General features: G+C 51.1%; 1 protein-coding gene across 13 annotated transcripts in view; it reads left to right on the forward strand.

Moving 5' to 3' along the window:
* Positions 1 to 23,159, forward strand: part of PRPF40B (pre-mRNA processing factor 40B) — a 38,845-nt gene that overhangs the window by 8,261 nt on the left and 7,425 nt on the right. For 7 of the 13 annotated variants that reach the window (XR_014788135.1, XR_014788136.1, XR_014788137.1 and 4 more), the window contains exons 3-20: positions 32 to 181; positions 269 to 349; positions 1,487 to 1,514; positions 2,719 to 2,744; positions 3,879 to 3,956; positions 5,949 to 6,059; positions 8,679 to 8,799; positions 8,895 to 8,925; positions 9,512 to 9,679; positions 10,320 to 10,422; positions 11,145 to 11,209; positions 11,479 to 11,643; positions 13,243 to 13,351; positions 13,702 to 13,852; positions 16,251 to 16,420; positions 18,452 to 18,566; positions 20,387 to 20,478; positions 21,932 to 22,048. Coding sequence is in view for 10 of the 13 variants with exons in the window: in XM_084836961.1 (XP_084693087.1) it covers positions 32 to 181; positions 269 to 349; positions 1,487 to 1,514; positions 2,719 to 2,744; positions 3,879 to 3,956; positions 5,949 to 6,059; positions 8,679 to 8,799; positions 8,895 to 8,925; positions 9,512 to 9,679; positions 10,320 to 10,422; positions 11,145 to 11,209; positions 11,479 to 11,643; positions 13,243 to 13,351; positions 13,702 to 13,852; positions 16,251 to 16,420; positions 18,452 to 18,566; positions 20,387 to 20,478; positions 21,932 to 22,048 (1,881 nt within the window). In the remaining 3 variants the exon portion in view is untranslated. Of the gene's footprint in view, positions 1 to 31; positions 182 to 268; positions 350 to 1,486; positions 1,515 to 2,718; positions 2,745 to 3,878; positions 3,957 to 5,948; positions 6,060 to 8,678; positions 8,800 to 8,894; positions 8,926 to 9,511; positions 9,680 to 10,319; positions 10,423 to 11,144; positions 11,210 to 11,478; positions 11,644 to 13,242; positions 13,352 to 13,701; positions 13,853 to 16,250; positions 16,421 to 18,426; positions 18,567 to 20,386; positions 20,479 to 21,931; positions 22,049 to 23,159 lie in introns of all 13 variants that reach the window. The other 6 variants (XM_084836968.1, XM_084836963.1, XM_084836970.1 and 3 more) reach the window with 3 other exon arrangements.

A 23,159-nucleotide genomic window follows, 5' to 3' on the forward strand; every position in this document is an offset into this window, starting at 1 on the left:
TGCATGTCTCTCTCTCTCTTCTTGCTCCTAGATGCCGCCTCCTGGGATACCACCCCCATTCCCCCCAATGGGATTGCCCCCAATGGGACCACGGCCACCCCCTATGCCACCCATGCCCCCGGGCATGATGCCGCCTCCACCACTGATCCCACCCATGTCTGGACCACCCCCCCTGGGACAGGTAATACCCATTCACAGAGCTTTTCTGTGCCTTTCTGCCCCCTTGCTTCTATAATGTTTGTGTCCTTGCCTCCTCTTTTGCCTCCAGATGCCCACAATGGTACCACCAATGCTGCCTGGGATGATAATACCTGGGGTGCCAGCTGGGCCAGTTCCTGTCTCTGGAGGGGTGAGTGTCTGGAAGGGGCCGTGAGTCTGGGGATGGGAGTGTAGGGCAAAGGTGCCCTGCCTGTTGCATGGGCATGGTGGCATGGCTGGATAGGAGCAGGAGGCCTCTTGATCTTGGCTGTGGCATACAGCAGGGGTGGGGAACCTCTTCCAGCCCAAGAGCCAAATTCCATTTCAGAGAAGCTCGCAGGAGCTGTATTCCAGTGGTGGGCGGAGCAAAAGGGGCAGGAAGAAAGGCAAAAGGGGAAGGGCCAAAATATAAGAAAACCCCAACGTATTTTAACTGGAAGCTCTTACTGCCAGCTAGTAAGCCTTAGGAGAGGCATTTCAACCATTTAAAATGGGCTGGGCTGGGCAACCACAGGAAAGCCAGGAAACTTCCAAGCAATCAGCAGTCAGAGGAAAGAGGGTGAAGCCAGGAGAACAGGGCGTGGCCATCTGAGGAACCGGGAGGGCCGGATTTGGCCCACAAGCCTGAGGTTCAACACCCCCGCTTAGTCAGGCCCACGGTCCTGCCCGCCTCTCTGGTGCTGTGCTGCTGCCTGCTCCCTGGCTGTAGATTAAGGGGAAAGCGGCCCAAAGCACAGGGGCTTCCTATACACTGTAGTTGCCGCTGAAATGGGGCTCTCTCCTTTGCTTGAAAGCTGGCGCATGGTACTCTTGACAAAGTGGTTGGCCACTAATGGAGTGGGGATTTCCATATGGTGGCTGCAGGGGTTACCAAGCTGTGGGTCACGTTATCAACGTGGCACAGGCAAATGAGGCATCATTTGCTGGCCTTTGATGTAACTTGAGCATCTGGTTAACGAGATTAACATTGACAGCGGCGAGAGATGCATTAGGGCCTTACATAAGCTAACAGACTGAGGCAACAAAATATATAAATGCCCTGTTTTTCAAGAGTTAAAGTTTGCTTGGGAGGGGGCAACTCATAGTGAGAAGTTAGGTGTGTGCATACGCGCACACACGTGCATCCTTAGCCATCCCCTCAGCTGCCACTTCTCTGCTCCAAATCACCCTGCCAAGCTATTTTGCCACAAATACGTCGCATGGGGCTGGGGAGGCAAAGGAATTCCCTCCGGTTATGGAGGGAGCCAGGTCAAAACCCCTGGATTTAGTTCCAATTTTTCTTTGACAGGCAGCTCCTGCAACTGACCCATCCAACGGTGAGTATCCCAGTGGATATGTGAATATATTTAGGATGCATCCAGATCAGGAGCTCTGTGTGTGAGAGAAAAATCTAATATAGCGTCCTGCTTACAAAGGTGCTGGGATAGAGCTCCAGGAATTTAGCCAGGGTCATTTCCAAAGTCAAGGTCAGCACGCAGACCTAGGTCCAGAGAAGAGCAAGGGAAAGACAAAATAGGAGGCTGGGAGCTACTGTACAGACATTGCTCCAGGATTAAGTCTTTCAAGCCTGAGCCTTCAGAGCCTCAACCAGACCACAGCTGTGGGCCATTGGTGCCACCTGAGGAATGGCCTTCTTGTGAGTAGAGCCTTGCTCATGAGTATATCATTACTCACGAGAAGTCCTTACTCCTCAGGCAGGCGCTTCTGCATCTGGTAGCCAGCCAAGCCTGCACCTTTGGGCACCTGTGTTCTCTGGGGCTGGTGGCCACTCGGCATCTGCCTCTGGGTCTGAGAAGAGACTGTGTCTTGAGGGGAAAGTGCGACTGCCGTCTCCCCCAAGGGCCCAGGACCTTTTGATCTGCCCCAAGTTCCCTTGGCACAGGCAGCTGCTCCATGATGTCCAGCTCAGGGGACTCCAGGTCATCCTTCGAAGTGGAGTCCTCCAGAGGGGACATGACCTGTAGAGAACCATGGCACCCATTTCTTCTTCTTCTTTGTGATGGAGGCTCTGTGCCTTCCACAGCTGCATGCATGGAGGTGCACCATGATGGCAAAGCTGCACCTGTTGGATTACTGCCTGCCATGCGCTCTTAAAGGCACAGAACCTTTAACCAAGGGGCATGGAGGACACAAAACTTGGCAGGGCTTATCATCAGACGCCAGTCTAGATGAGATGGTTCTTCATGCAAGCCGCCCTTCTCTTGTTACCCATAATAGAGACATTCAAATGGGCTCCTGAAAACATCATCCTCTTTAGCACGAAGCCATCCTACCTGGCAGGGGTAGGCAACCCAGAGCCCTCTAGGTGCTTTAGACTACAGCTTCCCTAATCCCTGACCATTGGCCATGCGGGCTGAGCCTGATGGGAGTTGTAGTCCAAATCATCTGGAGAGGGACCAGGTTGCCAACCCCTGCTACCCGGTCTCACCCCCACACCTTTGCCTCCACGTTTCTCCTCTGTGAGAGGACTGTTGGGCTGCAGACACATCTCTTCCTAATCTCTGCTGTCTTGTTTTGCAGCTCCTGTGACCCAAGCAGCCCCTGTGGTGAGTAACTGGCTAAGCACCTTTCCAGATGTGCTTTTGGGGGCGGGGGAGTTAGTTTTTTAGGTCATTTTCCTCTTAGCCGTCAATCCATCTCAAGCAGGGGTGGGCAATTTGTGGTTCTCCAAATGTTTTGGCCTACAACTCCCATCAGCCCTAGCCAGCATAGCCAGTGGTGAGGGATCATGGGAGATGTAGGCTAAAAATATCTGGAGGGCCTCAAGTTGCCCACCCCTGATCTCAAGCTTTTCCAAATGTCTAATAGCCAAGGCATGGTTGTGATTGTTTTTAAAATGAATTACAATGGCAGCCACACTTTACTCTTACACCTGAAAGAGGTTTATTTTTAGAATGTGCAAGGTTAGGAATTACCCAGCCTCACAGAGCACCCTCCCTCGTGTTTTTGCATGAGTCGCTGGACATGCCTCGTCATTGCAGTGAAGCATCTTCTGAGGATGGTTGATTCTGCTGCTTCTCTGCATTGGGGGAGTGCATGATCCAGTCACAGAGGCAGAACAGAATCATCCACCCACAGTGGAGGCTGATTGGAAAGAACCCAGGCATGAGCCATAACTCATACAGAGACACAGCAAATAGTTCCCTCTGTGCATGAGCACCTGGGGTTCACATGAATCTTTCATTATTTCATGGATGTATCTCTCATGGCACGCTGGTTTGGGGTTTCAGTGGAAATGAAGACAAAAAGAACCTCATCTTTTAATTTAATTTAATTGCTCACTTGGGACAGGAAATGAAACATGGGCTTTCTCTTTCCAACGTTGGCATACATATCTAGCATGCGCGCACGCACACATGCACCCATATCTCTGTTTAAGCAGCAGTACATGACGGCACTACTGTGCCTCTACAGCAAGCCGGAGCTCCCCTACCTGCAACCTAGATCTTGTGGGGGTTGGATATGCCTGTCTTTGAGGGACCTGTAGGAGGATCACACAAAGAAAATAACGTGGCTAACGTGTAACGCACAGAGAGAACTATTTGCTGTGTCCCTGTATGAGTCATGGCTCAGTCATGGCTGTGGATAAGCACTGAGTCAAGTGCCCTCTCTTCCATCCTACTGTCAAGATCAAGGACTGACTTTCCCTCCTCTTCTTGCTCTTCCCCTCCCCCCCCCAGATCCCAAATCCATTGACAGCTGCCATGCAACAGAATGTGATTGTTGGTGGCTCGCCAGTATTGGACACAGGTCGGAAGGTAAGGTGCCTGTGATGCAAGGCATCAGCAAATCAAAGGAAACGTGAGGGTGGCTGAGGTTGTACGTGCCAGCTCTTAATTTTTATTATTTATTTATTTATTTATTTAGCACCATCACTGTGTATGGCACTGTACAGAATAAAACAATAAATCAACAAATCCCTGCCACAGAAGTGTACATTCTGCATTCTTTTGCGGGAGGCAGAACAGTGGCATGGCTACACTGGCACCAAGCCAGAAAGTGGTTCATGGGATGTGTGGCAATTAGCCTCTCCTGACCAGGGGTCCCAACCTTTTTGGGTCAGTGGGCACATTTGGAATTTTGAGAGAGTGTTGTGAGTGCTGTCACAAAATGGCTGCCATGGTGGACATGGCCGGTCACAAAGCACTCACTTCCCAGAAGGCAAAACTAGTGACACTAAAAGAAAAGGAACTTGCCTGACCGGTGGGGTCTGGGCACCAAACACAAAATTTGTGTGGAAGTACTCTGAACTCCATTCGGTTCCGAAACAGATTCCTGGGCTCAGAATTCTTTAATTCTGAGTGTGTATCTTCTGCACTTGGCTCTGGTTAATGGATCTCTGAGTTCTTGTAATAAAAAACAAAGTAGATCCCACAAGCTTGAAGCCTTCCCTCCCTGCCCTAACAGCAAAGCCTTATCATTCGGCCTTGTTTCTGATGAGCGAGGCACAATCTGTTCCAGCACTCACCCCACCCCAGTGTTGGGCCTTCAAGATTAAACGGTACTAAAACAAGCCCCAAGGTGCTGCTGGAAAGCAGGAAGCAAATGGAGTTCCTTGGTGGGTTCAAGCATTGGGGGAGTGCGTGTGTGTGTGTGTGTGTGTGTGTGTGTGTGGGGTGGGGGGAGAGAGAGAGAGAGAGATCAGGTGATGAGCTCTGGATAAAGACAAGGAACATTGGTTGGCAGAGTGAAAGGGGTCTATGGCAGCTGCCAGGGACATTTTCTTGATGAAGGAGCAAGAAGGTCCAGTGAATTTTCTTATTTTCGGGGCTAAAAAAATAAAATCAGATGTCTGACCGGAGAAACTGCAACTTTTATAGCTTCTGCAAAGTAGGCAAAATACAGTGTGCTTGCTCTTGCTTCTGCTATTCCTTTAATTTTTGTGAACCACCCAGAGAGCTTCGGCTATTGGGCGGTATAGAAATGAAATGAATAAATAAATAAATAAATTTCTTGTTTGTTTGTTTTGCTTTTCTCTTTTTGCATATTTTTTCCAGTAGTCATGGAAGGAGCAAATAACTAAGCAGGGCAATAACCCACCCACCCCATCGTCATCGTCATCGTCATTATTTCTAAATCAACCCATAGCTGAAGCTCTCTGGGCAGTTTACAAAGATTAAAAACATTAAAAATACAGTATACAGAGGTTAAAAGCCATTTACATTAAAAGACAAAATTATGGGAAATTTTACTCAACAGCCTTTCCCCAACCACCCGGACTTACAAGATTTCCCCTGGATGTTGCTCGCATGCTTTGAAGCCTGATCTTGGGCACAATGCTGTGCATGTTTAGACATGAAAAAGTTCTACGACTGTCTGTGTTCCCCAGCCAGCTGTGCGTTCCCCAGTCTAAACACTCCCAGGATTGCGCCCTTCACAAGCATAAGGAGTGGGGAATGTATGGCCTCCAGATGTTATTGGGCTGCCATTCCCATCAGCTGAAGCTAGCGTAGTCAGTAATAGTGAGGGATTAGCCTACACATTCCCAGTGTTTGCCATAAGGGCTAGAAACTCGCTGTCTGTCTGTCTGTCTGTCTGTCTGTCTATCTATCTATCTATCTATCTATCTATCTTTAATGGAAGGTGTTATTCTCAACATATGGGATTCTATGTTCTATAAGTTTCTGTTTTGGGATGGTGTGATGGTAGGATATACCCACCACTCTATCTTTGCAAAAGGAGCCTAGTCCCATCACTTCCCTGAAGTTCATGTCTCTCTCTGTCTGTCTGTCTCTCATATCTCTTCTCAGAAGCCTGCATGGAGTGAGCACAGGGCCCCTGATGGGCGTGTTTATTACTACAATTCTGAAACCAAACAATCAAGTTGGGAAAAGCCAGATGATCTTAAGTCCAAGGCAGAGGTGAGATCCCGAGCTAGCCTTGGGCATAGGGGCAAGTAAGAGATCAAGCGCAGATTGCTTGCCTCTTGCCCGTTTCTTTCTGGGCCAGATACCAACCCTCTGTGGGCTTTTTCAGAATCAGGCCTACAAAAAGGGTGTTGTCATTACTGTACTTCCAATAATTATTTGACATGAGTAGAGGAGGCTGACCAGGATGGGGAATGGTCTGGAAACCAAGTCCTGTGAGGAACCGTTGAAAGAGCTGGGTATGTGTAGGCTGGAGAAGAGGAAATGAAGGGGAGCCCTAATAGCAGACATCAGATATCTGAAACGCTGCCATGCAGAAGATGGAGCAGACTTGGGTGGCTTCCACACGAGGCTTTTGTGGCACCATCGCCCTGCCTGCTTCACAGCATTTTATAGGGGATCCAGATGTCCTTGTCTTCCACTCATAACCCTCCTGTGTTTTCCTACCATTGTTTCTATCCTTTTTCTTACTGCCGAAAATCCATTAAGAAAAAAAGACAGAATTGCTGCACAAGGCCTTCTGATTTGTTGTGCCCTCCCTCTGGAAGTTCCCCTGGTCTCTGTTGCCGCACAGGGCAGGACTAGAACCAGTGGCTGGAAATTGCAGGAAAGCAGATTTTGGCTGAACATTAGGAGATACTTCCTAATGGCAAGAGCTGTTCAGGAGTGGAACAGACTGGCTTGGGAGCGGGTGGGTTCTCCTTTGCTGGAGGAATTTAAGCAGAGGCTGGATGGCCATCTGTCAGGGATGCTGTAGCTGCACCCTGCAGTGCAGAGCGTGCCTTGAGCAGTGGGCTGGACTAGATGATCTCCAAGGCACCTTCCAACTGTATGATTCTGTGCAGCCCACAGAATGATGTAGGAGCACCTGATGGCTGCAGCATTTGCTGTAGGCAGGTGGATGTGAACCTGTTAAGTGGCTTCTATGGAAGACCACTGAGAGTTCTGTGCTTAAATGATGTTTATTATAATCAGACAAAAAATAGTGATCTGAACATTAGCAAAATTCCCCACTGTAATAACTAGGCATGTGTGAATCAGCAAAACTGGAGCTCACTGAAGTTCTCTGAATTCCATCTTGAAGCTCGTTCCGCCTCGAGTCCATATCAGATTACGAGCGTTGTTTTTTTCCTTTTTGCATGAAAATCCATGCGTATTTCTGTGCATATTTTCCCCGCTGTACACATCCATCATGTACAGTTTTTAAATGCACACATGCTGCCAAATGCATTTGGGGTTTTGGGTCCGCGAATCGCATTGCGAGTTTAGAACTGTACGGACTTTTACTGCGGATTTGCGCCTGAGTCCGTGTTCAGTCCAGAAGGTGTGAACCGGGTAAAATCCTGATCAGACATGAACTGAAACGAATTTCCCATACATCCCTGGTAAGAACCTGAGAGGAGCCCAGCTGGATCTAGTCCGGCATCACACTCCCCACAGTGGTGAAGCCGATGCTTTTTGGCCAGCAGCGCAGGAAAGCCACCACCTGCCGCCACGCACGCTTCCCAGCAGCTGGTCTCCAGTGGGCAGGGAGACGGCCAAGAGCCATTGTGACTACCAGCCTTCTCCTCCATGGATTGATCTGTAACGGGGTGTTGAACCCCTGGACACCCGAGGGCCAAATTCCATTTCAGAGACGCTCTCGGGGGCTGCATTCCAGTGGTGGGCGGGGCCAGAGGCAAAGGGGCGGGGCCAAAAACCCAGCCAGTTGTAGCTCAAAGCTCTTGCTGCCAGGCACTAAGCCTTAGGAGAGGCATTTCAATCTTTTAGAAAGGGGGAAAAACTGCACAAAAGCCGGGAAGCCACCCAACAATCGAACCGTCGGGAGAAAGGGGGTGTGGCCAGGGAAAGGGGGTGTGGCCAGGGAAAGGGGGTGTGGCCAGGGAAAGGGGGTGTGGCCAGGGAAAGGGGTGTGGCCATCTGGGGAACCCGCAAGAGCCAAATTGGGACTCTTGGAGGGCCGAATTGGCCCTACGGGCTTGAGGTTCAACACCCCTGGATGATAAGAACAGGAAGGGATGTGTATGGAGAGATGGCTTGGATGATCCGGGTTCCCTGTGAGCGAGGACTGGGCAGTGTCAGGAGTCAGGACAGTTTGCTCTCACTTCAGCTGTATTCTCAAGTGTAGTGTTTTACCCCATAGGAGCGAGTGACAACCATTCATCGATATGGAAGGGGAGGGGAGGGGGTCATTTTGGGCCACCACTATGGTAGAGAGAAAGCTTTGTTCTCTATCTCTCGTGGCTTCATTTACTGAAAATGGAGCCTGCTCCTGTCTGCATAGCTCTGTCCTACATTCTGTCTCTTGATCATACTAGAATGTGCCGGAATGTTGGAAATGGGCATAGAGTCATAACTAACTATAGACCCACTGATTTCAGTAGGTCAGCTCTACATAAGATTAAATCTGGATCCAACCCATGCGTGCACAAGCATATGTATTCTGCCAATGTAGCTTTTTAAGTTTGTTTTAAAAATTAAAGGGTTTATCTTGGAGCCTTACCACCACCAGGCCTCTTTCACTTCAGAGAGAGGGTAGGTAGAACCCAGGGACCCCGTTCCCCCCTCCTTGCTCCTTGCGGCGTCCATGACTTCCTTTCTCTGCCCCTTCAGCTGTTGCTGTCGCGCTGCCCCTGGCGTGAGTACCGCTCGGAGACCGGGAAGCCCTATTACTACAACACTCAGAGTAAGGAGTCGCGCTGGACCCGGCCCCGTGAGCTCGATGACATTGAGGGTGAGGGTCTCCGGCAGCGAGTGATATAGTCGGGTGGGCGGGCCTTCCTTCCCTAGACATCGTGTGGTAACCACCTCTGCCTTTTGTTTCCTCAGCACTGATCAAGGAAGAAGAAGAGGATGCAGAGTAAGTCCCTGCAGAGGAGGGTCACAGGCAGAAAGGAGGAGCAGGGAAGGAAGGCAGATATATTGTACCTTTTTACTGAGAGGACTGGAAGGAAGACTGAAGGTGGCGGTTAGTAGTCAGCAGTCAGTCGTTTTTCCTTCCAGGCCTCAGCTAGGGGCTGGCCCGGTCTCTTTTGAGGACTCTGCTCATCCCATCCCACCACGGCATTGCCAAATCTGGTGGAGAATTCGGCATCCTGACAACCTTAGCCTACACACTCTGAAAAAATGCTTGTAAAAAAAAAAGGTTACGGCCTGTGGCAAGAAAACGTTCGGTGCTTTGTGGAACCTCAGAACACAAAATGGGGAGGCAGAGCAGGATTTTCAGCAGTTGGGGTTGAGACTGCAGGGCTCTGGAAAGCTCCCGCTCCTTCTCTCTTTCACTTCCTCAGCCTCATCCAGCATCTCCCGTTCTCCTTTCCCACTTCCAGATGGGTTGCGGGGGATATGGTGGAAGGCAGAAAGAATTGTGCAAATTAGCAAGTGTTCCTTTTTGTTTTGGTTCTGGTGCGAAGTACTCCCAGCCATGGTCTTCTTCCCTTCTCCAGGAGGCAGCAGCAGCCTCAGCAGCCAGAGGCCCCGTTGTCCGGCCCTGCCAGTCCCAGCCCATCCTCTGCAGCCACCTCAGACACAGAAGGCACAGGTGGCATCGAAGGACAGGAGACACCAGGCACCGAAGGGGTCCCTGCTGCAGCTGAGGAGGAGGTCACGAGCAGGTGACATTGGAGGGAGGGGACAGGGACAGCATGGGTTTAAGGCGGAGTGGGCAACACACAGATCCCAGGCTGCACGCAGCTCCCCTTGGCCTTTTTTGTGGTTCACACCACCGCCGAATTTGCCGTGGCAGTGGGGAAAAGAGCCGGCAATTTTTCTGTAAAACCCAGAACTCCTGCTCGCAAGCTCGAGGCGCTGTTGTTTTTAATCATAGCCTTGCAAAGAAGCTCACTAAAGTAACTAGACTGCAGTCTATTTTATTTTTTTGGTAGCTTGCTAAGAGGCTAGTAGCTTTTGCTTCCATGCCGGCCACGGAGGAAGGGAAGCCCCCTCCCCTCTGGCCCATATGGCAACATGGGATAGTAGCAATTAGCAGATTCATTTTAAAAGATGCCTGGTGAACAGGCTGGTGGAGACAGAGGGCAGGGGGCACTGATGAGGTTCAGGCTTCCTTCCTGCACCGCCAGCACAGAAACCAAGTGGACTGGCAGGAAATGAACAGAGAGTTTGGTTTATCTCCTGCCAGCCCATTCTCTCGCCTACATGGAAATCTTGGTCGCTTCTGGCGGCCAGGCAGGTTATTAAGCATAAGGCTGTTTTATCACATGCTCTGTCCAACACGCTCTGCTTTTCCTGCACCAGTTGTGATCCCATGCGGAGAGATGAGGAAGATCGTGGCACTGGCAACGCCTGGAGCAACAAGGAAGAAGCCAAACAAGCTTTTAAGGAGCTGCTCAAAGACAAGGTACTGACCAGGGAAGGGCCAGAGGAGTACAGATGCCTCCTGGGGATCATGGCCACTTTGTACAACCCCTAGAATTAAGTGGTAAAAGATACTTTTTCTAGACTATCACTTCGGGGTGCTGGGAGGGAGGGGGAAGCTTTCCTGAGGGTGCGGAACCTGTACTTGCACATGGAAAAATAGCATATCAGGTGAACCCTTCTCCCTGGCAGGCTAGATTTTTTTCATGTGGAGAATTGGGGAGGGGAACAAACATACAGCCTGAATTGGTACAGTCCAGGGAAACGAACAAACCCATTGGTGCCTGATGCTTCTGATAGCGTAAACCAGGAGTGGACAGAAGATCTGGCTCTACCGGTAGATTTCTGGGTGATTTGCAGCAGATGGGCAATTATTTCTGACTCCCCAAATGACAAAATGACTTCCCTCAACTTACATTATACTGCCGAAACGAAAGAAAGCTTGAGATGGTGGGATTTTGGGGTGGCGGGCCTACGAGTTCAGTTCTGTACTCAAAAAGAAATCCCCAGGCTTAGAATTCTTTCATCCTAAGTCTTTCATTCCAGCGCCTGTTGCTGGATCTCAGGGTGATAGTATAAAACAAAGCAGATCCTGCAAGCCTGGTGTCTCCTCCCCCCCCCCGGGGGGGGTGTAACCTGGTCCTGAGCCAGGGTTGCACTTCAGGAGGAGGAGGAGGTGCTGACTCCCCTGTTCTCTGGCTCCAGGGTGTCCCAGCAAGTGCGTCATGGGAGCAGGCCATGAAGCTCGTTAGCAACGACCCACGGTTCAGGTACGGTCCCGCACTGTTGCATGTGGCCCCCTCCTTCCCACTCCTCTCACATGTGGCCCCAGCTTGCAGTCCAGCCGGATGGCTGCTCCTGTCTCTTTCCACGCAATGATAGAAATGGCTAGATTTCACTTCACCCAGCCCAGCTTACTGTGCCGCTGGGAATCCCGTATCCACCCTCCCTCCGGCTGTTGGTGCTTCTGTGCCCTGGCTTTTTCCAACCCTTTGCCCATGGGTACGAGCTCGTGATGGTCTTGCACTGTGTGCCCCAGTGCCTTGCCCAAGCTGAGTGAGAAGAAGCAAGCCTTCAACGCCTACAAGGCCCAGCGGGACAAGGAGGAGAAAGAGGAGGCCCGGCTCCGGGCTAAGGAGGCCAAAGAGGAGCTGCAGCGCTTCCTGGAGCAGCACAGCAAGATGAGCTCCACCACCCGCTACAGGTAGAGGGGGCCGCAGTCGGCAGCAGTGGGCCAGCCGCCTTGGCGCCTGGGGACCAGGGGTCCTGGCTTCCACCCTTTCCTGGACAGGGGGAGGGACAGGAACCTAGTCTCATGGTTCTCTGAGGATGAGACTGGGTTCTTTGCGGAGGTAGATAAGGGAGGTGCAAGTTTCTTCCTGGCCCTGCTTGGGGGTCTGTCTTGATTGGCCCTGGGAAGGGAGTGTGGCGATCCATGCCTGCCTAGCCAGCATGTTTCATCAAGTGCAAAAGATCCTTTATTTCAGGGGTGTCGGAACCCTTTCAGCCCGAGGGCCAAATTCAATTTGGGTGAAACTCTCGGGGGGGGGGGGGGGGACTGCATTCCACAGTTGCAGTGGCGCTGAAGGCAAAACAGGGCAGGACCAAAGGCTAAGAGTGTGGGGCCAAAACACCAGCCTGTTTTAGCTTCAAGCTCTTCCTGCCTGTAGCTGAGCCTTAGGAGAGGCATTTCAGCCCCTTAGAATGGGGCGGGCGGGGGGAACGTGCAGAGCTGGTCAACCATCAAATTATAGGTGGTCGGGGAGAAAGGGGGTGGGGCCATCTAGGGAACCAGATTGGGAACTCTGGTGGGCCCAGTTTGGCCCACAGGCCTGAGGTTTATCTGCACCCCTGGTTTGTTTGTTTATTACATTTGTATCCTGCTTTTCCACTCAAAATAGTGCTAATGTTGGCTAACAGATACAATGCAGATACAATAATGAAGTTATAATTAAAATATTAAAGCTCATCGAATAAAAACACACTTGATAAGAAGGAAATAACAGCAACCATCAGATTAAAACTGACCACAGCAGTGCATTGGCTTAGACACCAGAAGCCTGTCCGAATAAAAATGTCTCTGCCTCCTGGCGGAACGGCAACGGTGATGGAGCTCGCCTGGCCTCCCTAGGCCAGGATTTCCAGAGCCTGAGAGAAGACACCCCCTTTGTCTCAGGGCCAGGCAGGGACTCTCAGCCAAATTTAGGCCAGGAGAGAGTGGGGGCTCCAGCTGAGGCCCTGTGGTGCGTTCCTGGGGGTGGAGAGCTTGAGTTAGAGTTACAAATCAGCTGAAGACTGGTGTTCAGCAAGCCAAAGCTACTTCTGCTTTGTTGACCAGGCGAGGGCAGAAAGCCAACTTCCCTGTATTTATGCCAAGCCTGGCCAATCCAGAGGCTCCGTACTGCCAGCCTATCGCGGGGGCCAATGTTTCATGCCCCCTCTTCCCTTTGGTGCCTGAAGAGGCCTGAGCACATCCCGTCTTGCAAGGCTGGGTCCCCGGCTCCAGGACACGGGATTCCCGCTCCAGGCCTCAGAGCCCTCCCTGCCGCTCTGCTAGGTCTGGTTCCACAATCCCGTTGTTGCTAGTTAAAAACAGAGAGGAAAATCTAGCTTGGTTCTCATGGATGTGGATGCCCTGCAGCACCTCAGAGCACCTGCATCGTAGGCTACCATGTCTGTGCGCTCCTCCCACGTCCTTCTTCCTCAGAGCTCTGGTGAATCCCCTCAGCCTCTCTGCAGTGACGTCACCCCCCCCCCCAACTGCTGGCTTGCTTCTTTTTCCCCCCCTCATCCCCCCCACTAGGAAAGCTGAGCAGATGTTTGGGGAGCTGGAAGTGTGGGCCGTGGTGCCGGAGCGTGATCGCAAGGAGATCTACGACGACGTCCTCTTCTTCCTGGCCAAGAAAGAGAAGGTAAAAAAATAAAATTAAATGTGAGGGTGTAAGCTGAGGGGCAAGGGTGGCTTCATTCAAAGCAGAGCATAGAATCTAAGCCAGGAATAGGACCCCTGGCGCCCTCCAGGTGTTTTGGACTCCAGCTGCTGTCAGCCCCAGCCAGCAGGGCTCAGAGATGATGGGAGTTGTAGTCCCAAACCTCTGGAGGGTGCCAGGTGGCCTCACCCCTGATCTAGGTGTCCCATCTCCCGGCTTTCCCTCTTGCCTGCCGAATACTTAACCGTTCAGCCGCTCCCAGCACTTGGGGATGGGAGTCCTGCGCTGCTGGGACGGGTGCCGGCCCCAACGCTGTCCCCTGCCCCACCCAGGAGCATGCCAAGCAGCTGCGCAAGAGGAACATCCAGGCGCTGAAGAGCATCCTGGACAACATGAGCCGCGTCAGCTTCCAGACCACATGGTCCGAGGCCCAGCAGTACCTGATGGACAACCCCAGCTTTGCGGAGGACGAGGACCTGCAAAGTGAGGCGCCTTCCACCTTCCCGTTGCCCCAGTTCCTCCTCTGTATTTCTCCCCCACCTCCCGGCCTACAGCCCACTCTCTCTCTCCCCTACCAGAGCAAAGTTTCTGAACCCAAGGAACTCCATGAGGCTCCGTGTGCAGCTTAGTGGGCCCACGTGGCTCAGATTTGTACGGGGTGCAATGCAAGTGTCTCAGCTGTCCAGTTTTTTCCGAATAAAAAAAGAAAGCCAAGTTTCTAGCCCTTAAGGGTGCAAAGATAGCCTTGAACGTGTGTAAGCAATGACTGGTGAAACTGCACATGTGGGCTGGGGGAGGATGGAGAAGGATTTCCAGTAGTTAAGGGATGGAGATTTGGGGCCCAGCAAAACTCCCACCGCCGCTGCTGCCATGTGACTAGCAAAACCACAATCTATTGTGTAGAATATATGAACGTGTCCATAATGGATGCAAGTTGCACAGTTCAACTTTTCTGGGCACAGATTCCCCCCGCCCCCCGCTGCACCCCAGTCTGGTACAGAGTATTCACAGCCCTGCCAGAATATAACCAACCCTGGGGGCTATGTTGCACCCACCGCTGCTGCTGCCACAGTTACTCTTCTCTCGAAGCACTTCTAATTTGCAGCATACACTCTATGGATGTGCAAGCAGAGGTTTTACTGCCTCTGCCCTCACAACACCCCTGTGAGGTAGGTTTCTGTTACCCCCATCCTTCAGATGACGCACTGAGCCTGAGTGAGCATGACTTGCCCAGGAGCTTATGGCCGAGCTGGGATTTGAACCCAGGTCCCCTAGATTCCAGTCTGCTTTGAGGATTAAGCTGATAGTCCTGTATCAAACACCAGAGAGGGTGATGGTGGTGGCCTTTTCCATGCTGGGGTTGGTGTGGGGTCTTCCTACAGTGGGAAGTGCAGAAGTACTGTGTAGCTGGGGGGTACGTGTGGGTGTGTTCGGGCGTGTGTGTTTGGACCTTGGATGATCTGAGATAAGAGTATTCCTTTCAACACACTGAGCTTTTGAATAACCTGTCCCAATCACCAAATATAAGATGCGGTCAAAGGCCCCCTCCCTCCTCCTGATATTGCTGGCACAGCCCCCTCTACCTGAGCTCCCCACGTACGCCGCTGTCTGCCCCTTTCCACCTGCTCACGCTGCTCAGTATTGCCAGGGCTGAGTATATTCTTCAGTTCCACAATCGCACTGCACACGCACAGAAACTGAAGCTGAAGGTCTCGGCCGTGACACCCACACAGGTGTCTATCCCTTAAGGCAGGCGTTGGCGACATGCAGACCACATCTCCCGCCCCGTCCCTGCTGCTGCCTGGTTTAGCCCCTGCACTGGCAAATTTGGCAGGCGGTTATCGTGCTATGGAGAATGAAAAGGGTCCAACTTAGCTTGAGAACAAACTAAATTTGACCCTTTTAGCATGCCATAGGGATTTGACACTAATTTTTTTCCCCCAGCACTTCAAGGAGTGTGGTCCGGGGTGTGTGTGTGTCAGGGGGTGGCCTCTGGATGCCCTGAAGTTGCACACCTTAATTAATTAATTAATAATTAAATTAAATGGTTGGCAGTGTCTACTGAAATCTGAAGAGCCATAGGCTGTTGGGTGAGGGTGTATTTCGAGCGAGCAGCGCTTCGATACTTTGCATGGCATTTTTCTTCTCCTACCTCACACCCGCTGCCCCACTGGACTAGGCAAAGCAGGGATTATTTGAAAAATTTATCCTAATAGGTGAATATTTGAAAATGTACTTAATTGGCATACTATATGTTCAGGGGTACAGAATCTAGCTTTTCTTGGCCCAGGCTTTTTTTTTTTAAATTAAACATTTGTTATTAATAATTACATGTAGATCCATACAAAAATCAAGAGCAAACCTATATTTCTAGTACAACAAACAACAAAAATAGTACAGTGATCATACCAGCAAGAAACAACCCTCACAAATTAGGGGAACATTCCCTCAGTTTGCAAGAGGGAAAAGCTCCTTAGGGCTATGGGTATCTAAATTTCTATCTGTTATTCATAAACAAAATAAACGGAGACCCAGCGGTTCTGAAGCTGGCTGAATACTACTTCCTTTCCCTTAAATGAATGAATTCATTTAGCTTGACATTCGGCCCAGTTTATTTTGATCTGCTGTTGAGTCTGTACTGGCCTGGTTGTTGACATCCAGAGGTCACGGAAACCAGGTCCTACGACTAGAGGCAGGAGTAGCACTTGGAGGGCTCTTTCCCAACACGCCTGTCCCCAGCTGGATCCCACTTAGCCCCAACCAGAAATGAGGATTGACTCCCCTTCCCACCCCACTTTCCTCTGCCCTTCTCTGTCCCCTGGCTGCCCAGAATAACCGCTTGCGCTCTTCTCCCCCGTGCCATGTTGGTTTTGTCGCCCAGCTGAGATCGGGTCCCTCCCGCCTCTGCCTCTTTCAGACATGGACAAAGAGGATGCCCTCATCTGCTTTGAGGAACACATCCGGACTCTGGAAAGAGAAGAGGAGGAGGAGCGCGAGCGCGGGCGTCTGCGAGAGAGGCGCCAGCAGCGCAAGAACAGGGAGGCCTTCCAGGTATCTGCAGCTGCAGCCTTGAGCCAGGGGGCGTGGCCAGGGGGGCAGCCCTGAGCCACTGGGGGTCTGCTTACGGGGGGAGCGTAGTTCAGCAGCAGAGCCACGCATGGCTCGCACACGCAAGGTATTGGGCTCAGTCCCTGGCATCTCTTGTTAAAAGGCTCAGGGAGCAGGTGATGAGAAAGACCTCTGCCTGACACCTCTGGAGAGCCCCTGGCAGTCAGAGGAGACCACAGTGGGCTGGATGGATCAGTAGACTGACCAGTGTAAAGCAACTTCCTTGGTTCTGTGTTCTGGTCCCGTTTATCATCTTAAGCACAACTCCTGGTGAAGGGGTGCACAACCTTTTTGGCCCCAGAGGCCACATTGGGTAGCGCCAGGGGGCCGTGCATGCACATGCGTGTACATGCATGTGTGCCCACACAAATGTACCTCCAATCAGAGATAAGGAAGGGGTCAGCTTGCTAGCAAGGGAAACCCCAGGCAGTGCTGTCAGGTTTTTTTCAGCGGCAGATGCGGTGGGGGGTCTGGCGGGCCACCAGAAATGGGTTAGCAGGCCACATGTTTTGCACCCTTGACCTAGTGTTTCGGTTGTCCGTCATCTGATGATAAATGGATCAGAAGATAACTGGGCAGTAGAACTGATTGGCATCCACATTCCCAGTGAAGGCAGAGTCAGTATTGGATACTGTACTGAACTACTGTAATGCACTCTATTCGGGGCTTCCCTTGAGGACAGTTCAGAGGCTTCTACGGGAGCAGAAGGCTGCTGCTCTGTGGCATGCAGAGTTGGAGTCATATTGCATCTATCCTCAGTGATCCGCATTGGCTGCCTATTTGCTTCTCAGCATACTTCAAGGTATCAAGTGGCTTGGGGCCCAGAACATGTTGGAGAGCCTCTTCTTATGTGTACCAGCCCAACCTTTCAGATACTATGGGCGCTGCCCAGAGATTGCTGACCCAAGCAAGGGCTTCTTGGTTGTGGCACCCTCGTTATGGAACTCCTTGCCTTCGGAAGCACATCAGGCATCTTCAGTAGTTCAGTTTCACTGGCTACGTAAGATGTACCACTTCGCCCTTCAGATCTTTTTGATGTTCTTCAAGAGACCGTTGAGTCATTTTGCTCTGTTTTAACCGCACTGTATTTATTATCTACCTGCCGGTTGAATGTTTTAGGGTTTTCATAGTATTGTTTTATTATAGTGTGGGCTTTGTATTTTAATTTTTCTTTGTAAACTGCTTTGTGATTTTTTATGAAGAGCAGTCTATAAATTCAATCACTCAATAAATACTATTGGGGCAAAACTGGCCAGTGGGTCTCGTGGGGGTGGGGAGGGATGCAGGAAGCTTAATAACCAGGACTGTTTGCAGGTTGCAACTCCTTGCGAGTACAGAAAAAGCACCAAATGTGGTACCGAGCATAGGATTGAACTTCTTGAGAATGTTGGGTTTGTTTTGTTTTTGTTTTTTTAAAAAACAACGTTCGAGCCCTTATAGGATATGCTTGACAGTGTGAGGAACGCTTGGGGAAACTGGACATGCTAACATCTTGTTGAATAAGATTTCCAGTAGTCGGGGGCAAGATCCTGAGATTTTGGCAGGCGTTGCCTACGTGCATTCAAGCATCTCTCTGCAGTCATAAGATCTGGAAACTTGATTTAAAAAAGAAGAAGCTGCAGTTCTCAATGTTTATTAGCCTCCAGATGGGTGGCTTAGAAATCTAATAAACTAATAAATAAGTTATGGTGCACCCAAATGCACGTTTGTTGCTTTTTCTGCGTACCTGTGGATTGCGGCATATGCGCTGCCCTGCTTTTTACCTGAAATTTTCGTCATTTATAGAAGACGTCTGGGGGAAGAGGTCTGAAGCAGATGCCAGTATGAACTGTGTTTGGGTGCAGAGGGGGACATGGGATTCAGGGCCTGCTTTGGGGCGTGTGGCCCCCCTGGCAGGGCCCATGACCGGGGGAGGGGCTGACTCCCCGATCTCTCTCGCTCTATCGTAGAATAACCAGGCTGCTTCTTGCTCAGGCCTTCTTGGACGAGCTTCACGAATGCGGGCGCCTGCACTCCATGTCCACTTGGATGGAGCTGTACCCCTCCCTCAGCACTGACAGACGCTTTGCCAACATGTTGGGCCAGCCTGGTAAGCAGCCGGTGGGCAGGAACCCTCTCCCCATCACCCCGCTCTTTCCATCAGGAACGGGCCTTCCAGAATGAATGAATGAAATAACGCTTCTTTATGGGTGGCGTTTGGGGTAGATTTCAAGAGAGAATGGAAAGCCTCATGTGGAGCAGAGGGTGTGCACACTAGGTTAGACCTGTAGTTAGGGGCCTAAATTCTAGAGGGGCGGGTACATCTCTATATTTCATTGTACACCTGACCTCCATTTGGTTGAGCTGCTGTGATGTGATGGCGTCCCAGTCGCTCAGGGAACAAAGCTGTCAGCCATAGAACATTTGCAGTCCTGCTTCTGTGAAAAGTAATGCATGCCAGCGTGGCTGGGTTTAAAACACATTTTTTGCAAATGTTAAAGTGCTGTATGGAATGGTGATTGGGAGGAAGAGATGGTCTAGTGCAGGGGTGGGCAACTGGTGGCCCTTGGCCTAATTTCCAAAGCCACCTGGAAGTGACCAGTTCAGATCTCTGGCAAGAGCAGCGTGCCGTTTCTGCCCCCACAGGTGCTGGGCAGGGAGGAAGTGGGGATGGAGGTGAGAGGAGAGAGAAGGGTGTAGCAAAAAGAGAGAGAGAGAAAGTGGTGGCCCCACCCACTTTTGGTGTTTGTCCCACCCACCACTGGCTTCAGCCCTGCCCACCGCCAGCATGCGGCCCCCAACAGTTTCTCCCCAAGGAAATGCGGCCCTCAGCACAAAAGGGGTTCCCCACCTCTGCTCTCATTGCTGTGGCTGGGAAGTTCTGGGCACTTGGATTCCTGGGTTCTCCCCCCACCCCCTTTTAAAAATAATCTTCAGGGAGCATAGCTCAACAGTAAAACTTTCCCTGCTGAAGATCCTGCACTCAGTCCTCAGCATTTCCAGTGAAAGGATCAAGCCCCTGAGATCCTTTCATTGGAAATCCTGAGGATTAAACCTAGAATCACCAGCGTGCAGACCCACATCTGAGGCCCTTGAACCCAGGTCGACGGATCTGGCCTAGACAGGCCATTGGCGGCCTCGCGCGGGTTTTTCAAGGCCAATCCTTCGACCTTATTCCAGAGGAATATTCCTGATTCCTTATTTTCGGGAAACATTTTCCACATGGCTTTTTCTGCTGAGCATCCCTTGAGTCCCTGCAGCTGAGTCCCTGTGCAGTCTGAAGAATGCTGGAGTGTGTTCTGTCACCTCAGTACCACCATCTGGGCCCATTGGGCTTCATGATAACTCTGCCTCAGGGGTGCAGAACCTTAGGCCCAGGGGCCAAATCTGTCCCTCTGGGGTTTCCCAGATGGACATGCCCCCTCTCCCACCCCCTTTCCCCTGACCTCACTGATAATTGGGGGGTCTCCCAGCTTTTGTGTGTCCCCCCCAAAAAAAGGTTGAAAGTCCTCTCTGAAGGCTTAGTGACTGGCAGGAAGAGCTTTCAGCTAAAATATGCTGGTGTTCTTGGCCCTGCCCCTTTTGCCCCACCCATTTGCCTTTGGCCCCACCCACCACTGGAACGTGGCCCCCAAAAGCTTCTCCAAAATGGAATCTAGCCCTCAGGCTGAAAGAGGTTCTGCCGCTCACCCAACCTGAAACGAGAGTACCGTGTCCTGCTGCTGTAAATCTCAGGGGGAGATTTATCGTGGTAGGCAATTTGTCTTCCTGGGAACTTTTGTCTGCCGTTTACTGATATTCCAATTGATGGGCCCCTGATAAACATCCAAGGAACCCCAGGGCAGTTTGAAAGCCACTGTGGTCAAGTTCCCTTCTTGTGGAAGGAAGGCATTTGAGTCGGGCCGTGTCCTTCTGCTCTTCTTCCCACAGGCTCCACCCCCCTGGACCTTTTTAAATTCTACGTGGAAGATCTGAAGGCCCGCTTCCATGATGAAAAGAAGATCATCAAGGACATTCTTAAGGTGCAGCGAGACTGGGCACTGGAGGGGCTCAGAGAGAACGACACCTACAAGCCCTTTCTGTTCAAGAGCTCCGTCCCTTGAGCCCAGTGGCCACGAGTTTCTTCTCTTGGCAATGAATCTGTAGTGCTATTTGAACGGTCCTGCTTTTCACCAAGCAGAAAATCTGCCATGTTTGAAATAATATTTATGTCAGTTTCACTTTTAAAAGTGAATAATACATTGTCTGTTCTACTGCATGTCAATCTCACTCTGAATTTTAAAAAAGTGATTCTCAGGAGTGAGACTGAGGTGAAATCAGCATCTTGCTAGCAAAATCACCTGCTGCTGGCCAGGGCTGGCCCTATAATCAGACAAAGTGAGGTGGTTGCCGTAAACAGCTGATTTGGGGTGTCCTGAAAGGGAAGCAAATTGTTAGCTATTTAGGGTGCAATCCTGTGCATGTTCAGAGACAAAAAAGTCCTACAGAAGTTCTTAGGAGAGTCCTACAATGCTGGGAGTTGTAGGACGTTTTTCTGCCTTAACATGCATAAGATTGTGCCCTTGATGTATTGCTAGTTTTATTTTTGCTGCCAGAGAGAGGAGCTTGTGGGCTTTTCTGCCTCAGATGCCAAAATAACTTGGCCAGCCTTGGAAACCTTGACTTGGGGGCACAGCGGAACCATTTGCTTTTCTTGCTCAGGCAGCAAAATGTCTTGGGCCGGCAATGAATCCACAGTGCCATTTGAAATGTCCTTCTTTTTGTTGAGCGGAAAATCTGCCATGTTTCAATATTTGCACCAGTTTCACTTTAAAGGGAAAAATGCATCGTCAGCCTCAGGCCAATGTAACTTTTCTGAATTTCAAAAAAAATTGTGATGCATGGGAGTGAAATTGATGTGAAAACCCCATTCTCCTGATGATAAATCAGCTGGGAGATTCCCATGCTCTTTGGTTCAGTGCTGTTGGGAACAACTTGGAGCATGAATAAAATTGCTCCACAATAGCTGCGTTGATCCATGAGGAAAGCAGCCAAAAGCACCTCGCGTTGTACCTTTTATTAAGGCCAGCTGAAATGGGTGGGGGATGTGTGGCCCTCCAGCTCTTGTTGGACTGCATCTCCCATCAGCCCTAGCCAGCAGAGCTAATGATAAGGGATGCTGGGACTTGCAGTCCAACAACAACTGGTGGGCCAGATGTTCCCCATCCCTGAATTAAAATGTCAGAGTATTGAGCCAGGTGTCAGCCAGAAGTCTTCTTCAGGGTGGATATCAAGCAACAAAAAAAGAAGGCTTGACTAGGCTTGATGGAAAGGCCAAGCCTGCAGTTGGTAGCCAGTGCATCTCGAGAGTGAGCGGGGCGGTCCTTTTTTTATTCTGGGATCCTTGCCGTTTCTGCAAAACTCGGAAGGAAACATGGGGAATTTCTAACCTTGTCTTTCGTCCTCCTCCTTCCTCCTCGCTTCTCCCCCGGACAGGACCGGAACTTCAGCGTGGAAGTAAATACAACCTTTGAAGACTTCGCCCACATCATCAGTTTCGACAAGCGTGCCGCCACGCTGGACGCCGGCAACATTAAGCTGACTTTCAACAGTGTGAGTGGGGCAGGGCTCAGCAGGCTGTCGGCACAAGAGGTGGGGTACCCTGTCCAGGCGGGAAGTGCTCTGGGAGGCAGGAACCCGTCTGCTTCTTCAGTACGGTGACTAACTCCCAACCAGCTCTAGATAATTGTCCATTTAGAACAGTGGAAGCCAAAGGAATACATTATAGATGGCTGGACGTGTTCTTCCTCTCTCTTTCAATAATTCTAGGGCAGGGGAGCAGAACCTCTCAGCCTGAGGACTGAATTCCATTTTGGAGAAGCTTTCGGGGGCTTGCATTCCAGTGGTGGGTGGGGCTGAGGGCAAAAGGGGTGTAGCCAAATGCAAAAGGGGTGTGGCCAAATACCCCAAACCCCAGCATATTTTGACTTAAAGCTCTTACTGTCAGTAAGTAAGCCTTAGGAGAGGCATATCGGCCTTCTAGAATGGGGGTGTGGGGAGGGGGAACCTACCCCAGAGCTGGGAAACCACAAAACAGTTGGTGGCTGGAGGAAAGGGGGCATGGCCAGGGGAAGGGGGTGGTGACTGGGGAACCCCTGGAAGGCTGGATTTGGCCCCTCCACCCCTGTACTAGGGCTTTGGGGGGTCATCCAGTGAAGATGCTAAGCCAGCCTTCTGGAACATGGTGCCCTCTAGAAGGTTTGGACTTTAACTCCCATGAGCCCACCTTGCAATAGCCAGGAATCCTGGGGGTTGTAGTGCAAAACACCTGGAGGGCACTGGGTTGTGGAAGACTGTGCAAAGTGGTGGTAGGTTCAGGACAGACAGGAGAAAGGTCTTCTTCACACAAGGCATCATAAAGCCTTCCCAACCTTGCGTCAGGGTGGGGAAAGCCGACATCCTGGAGCAAGGAGAGGTGGTGATGGCCGGTGGCTGAGATGGCTTTTTAGAAAGATCGTCAGGCAAATACGTGGAGGGGTGGATCTGCCAACAGCTCTTGGCCAAAGCAGTGTAAGTGGGAGCTCACTGTTCAGGAGCAGTTGACCACAGGATGCTGGGGACAAGCAAGAAGGCCGGGCCATCGCCTTCACCCCCTGCCTGTGAGCTCCCCAGGGAAGGACACTTGGCTGGCTGCCTTTGGAAAGAGAATGCTGGACTGCATGGA

Source organism: Heloderma suspectum, chromosome 2 (assembly GCF_057233095.1).
Source record: "Heloderma suspectum isolate Gila_16-S chromosome 2, 16-S_ref, whole genome shotgun sequence".
Lineage (NCBI taxonomy): Eukaryota > Metazoa > Chordata > Lepidosauria > Squamata > Helodermatidae > Heloderma > Heloderma suspectum.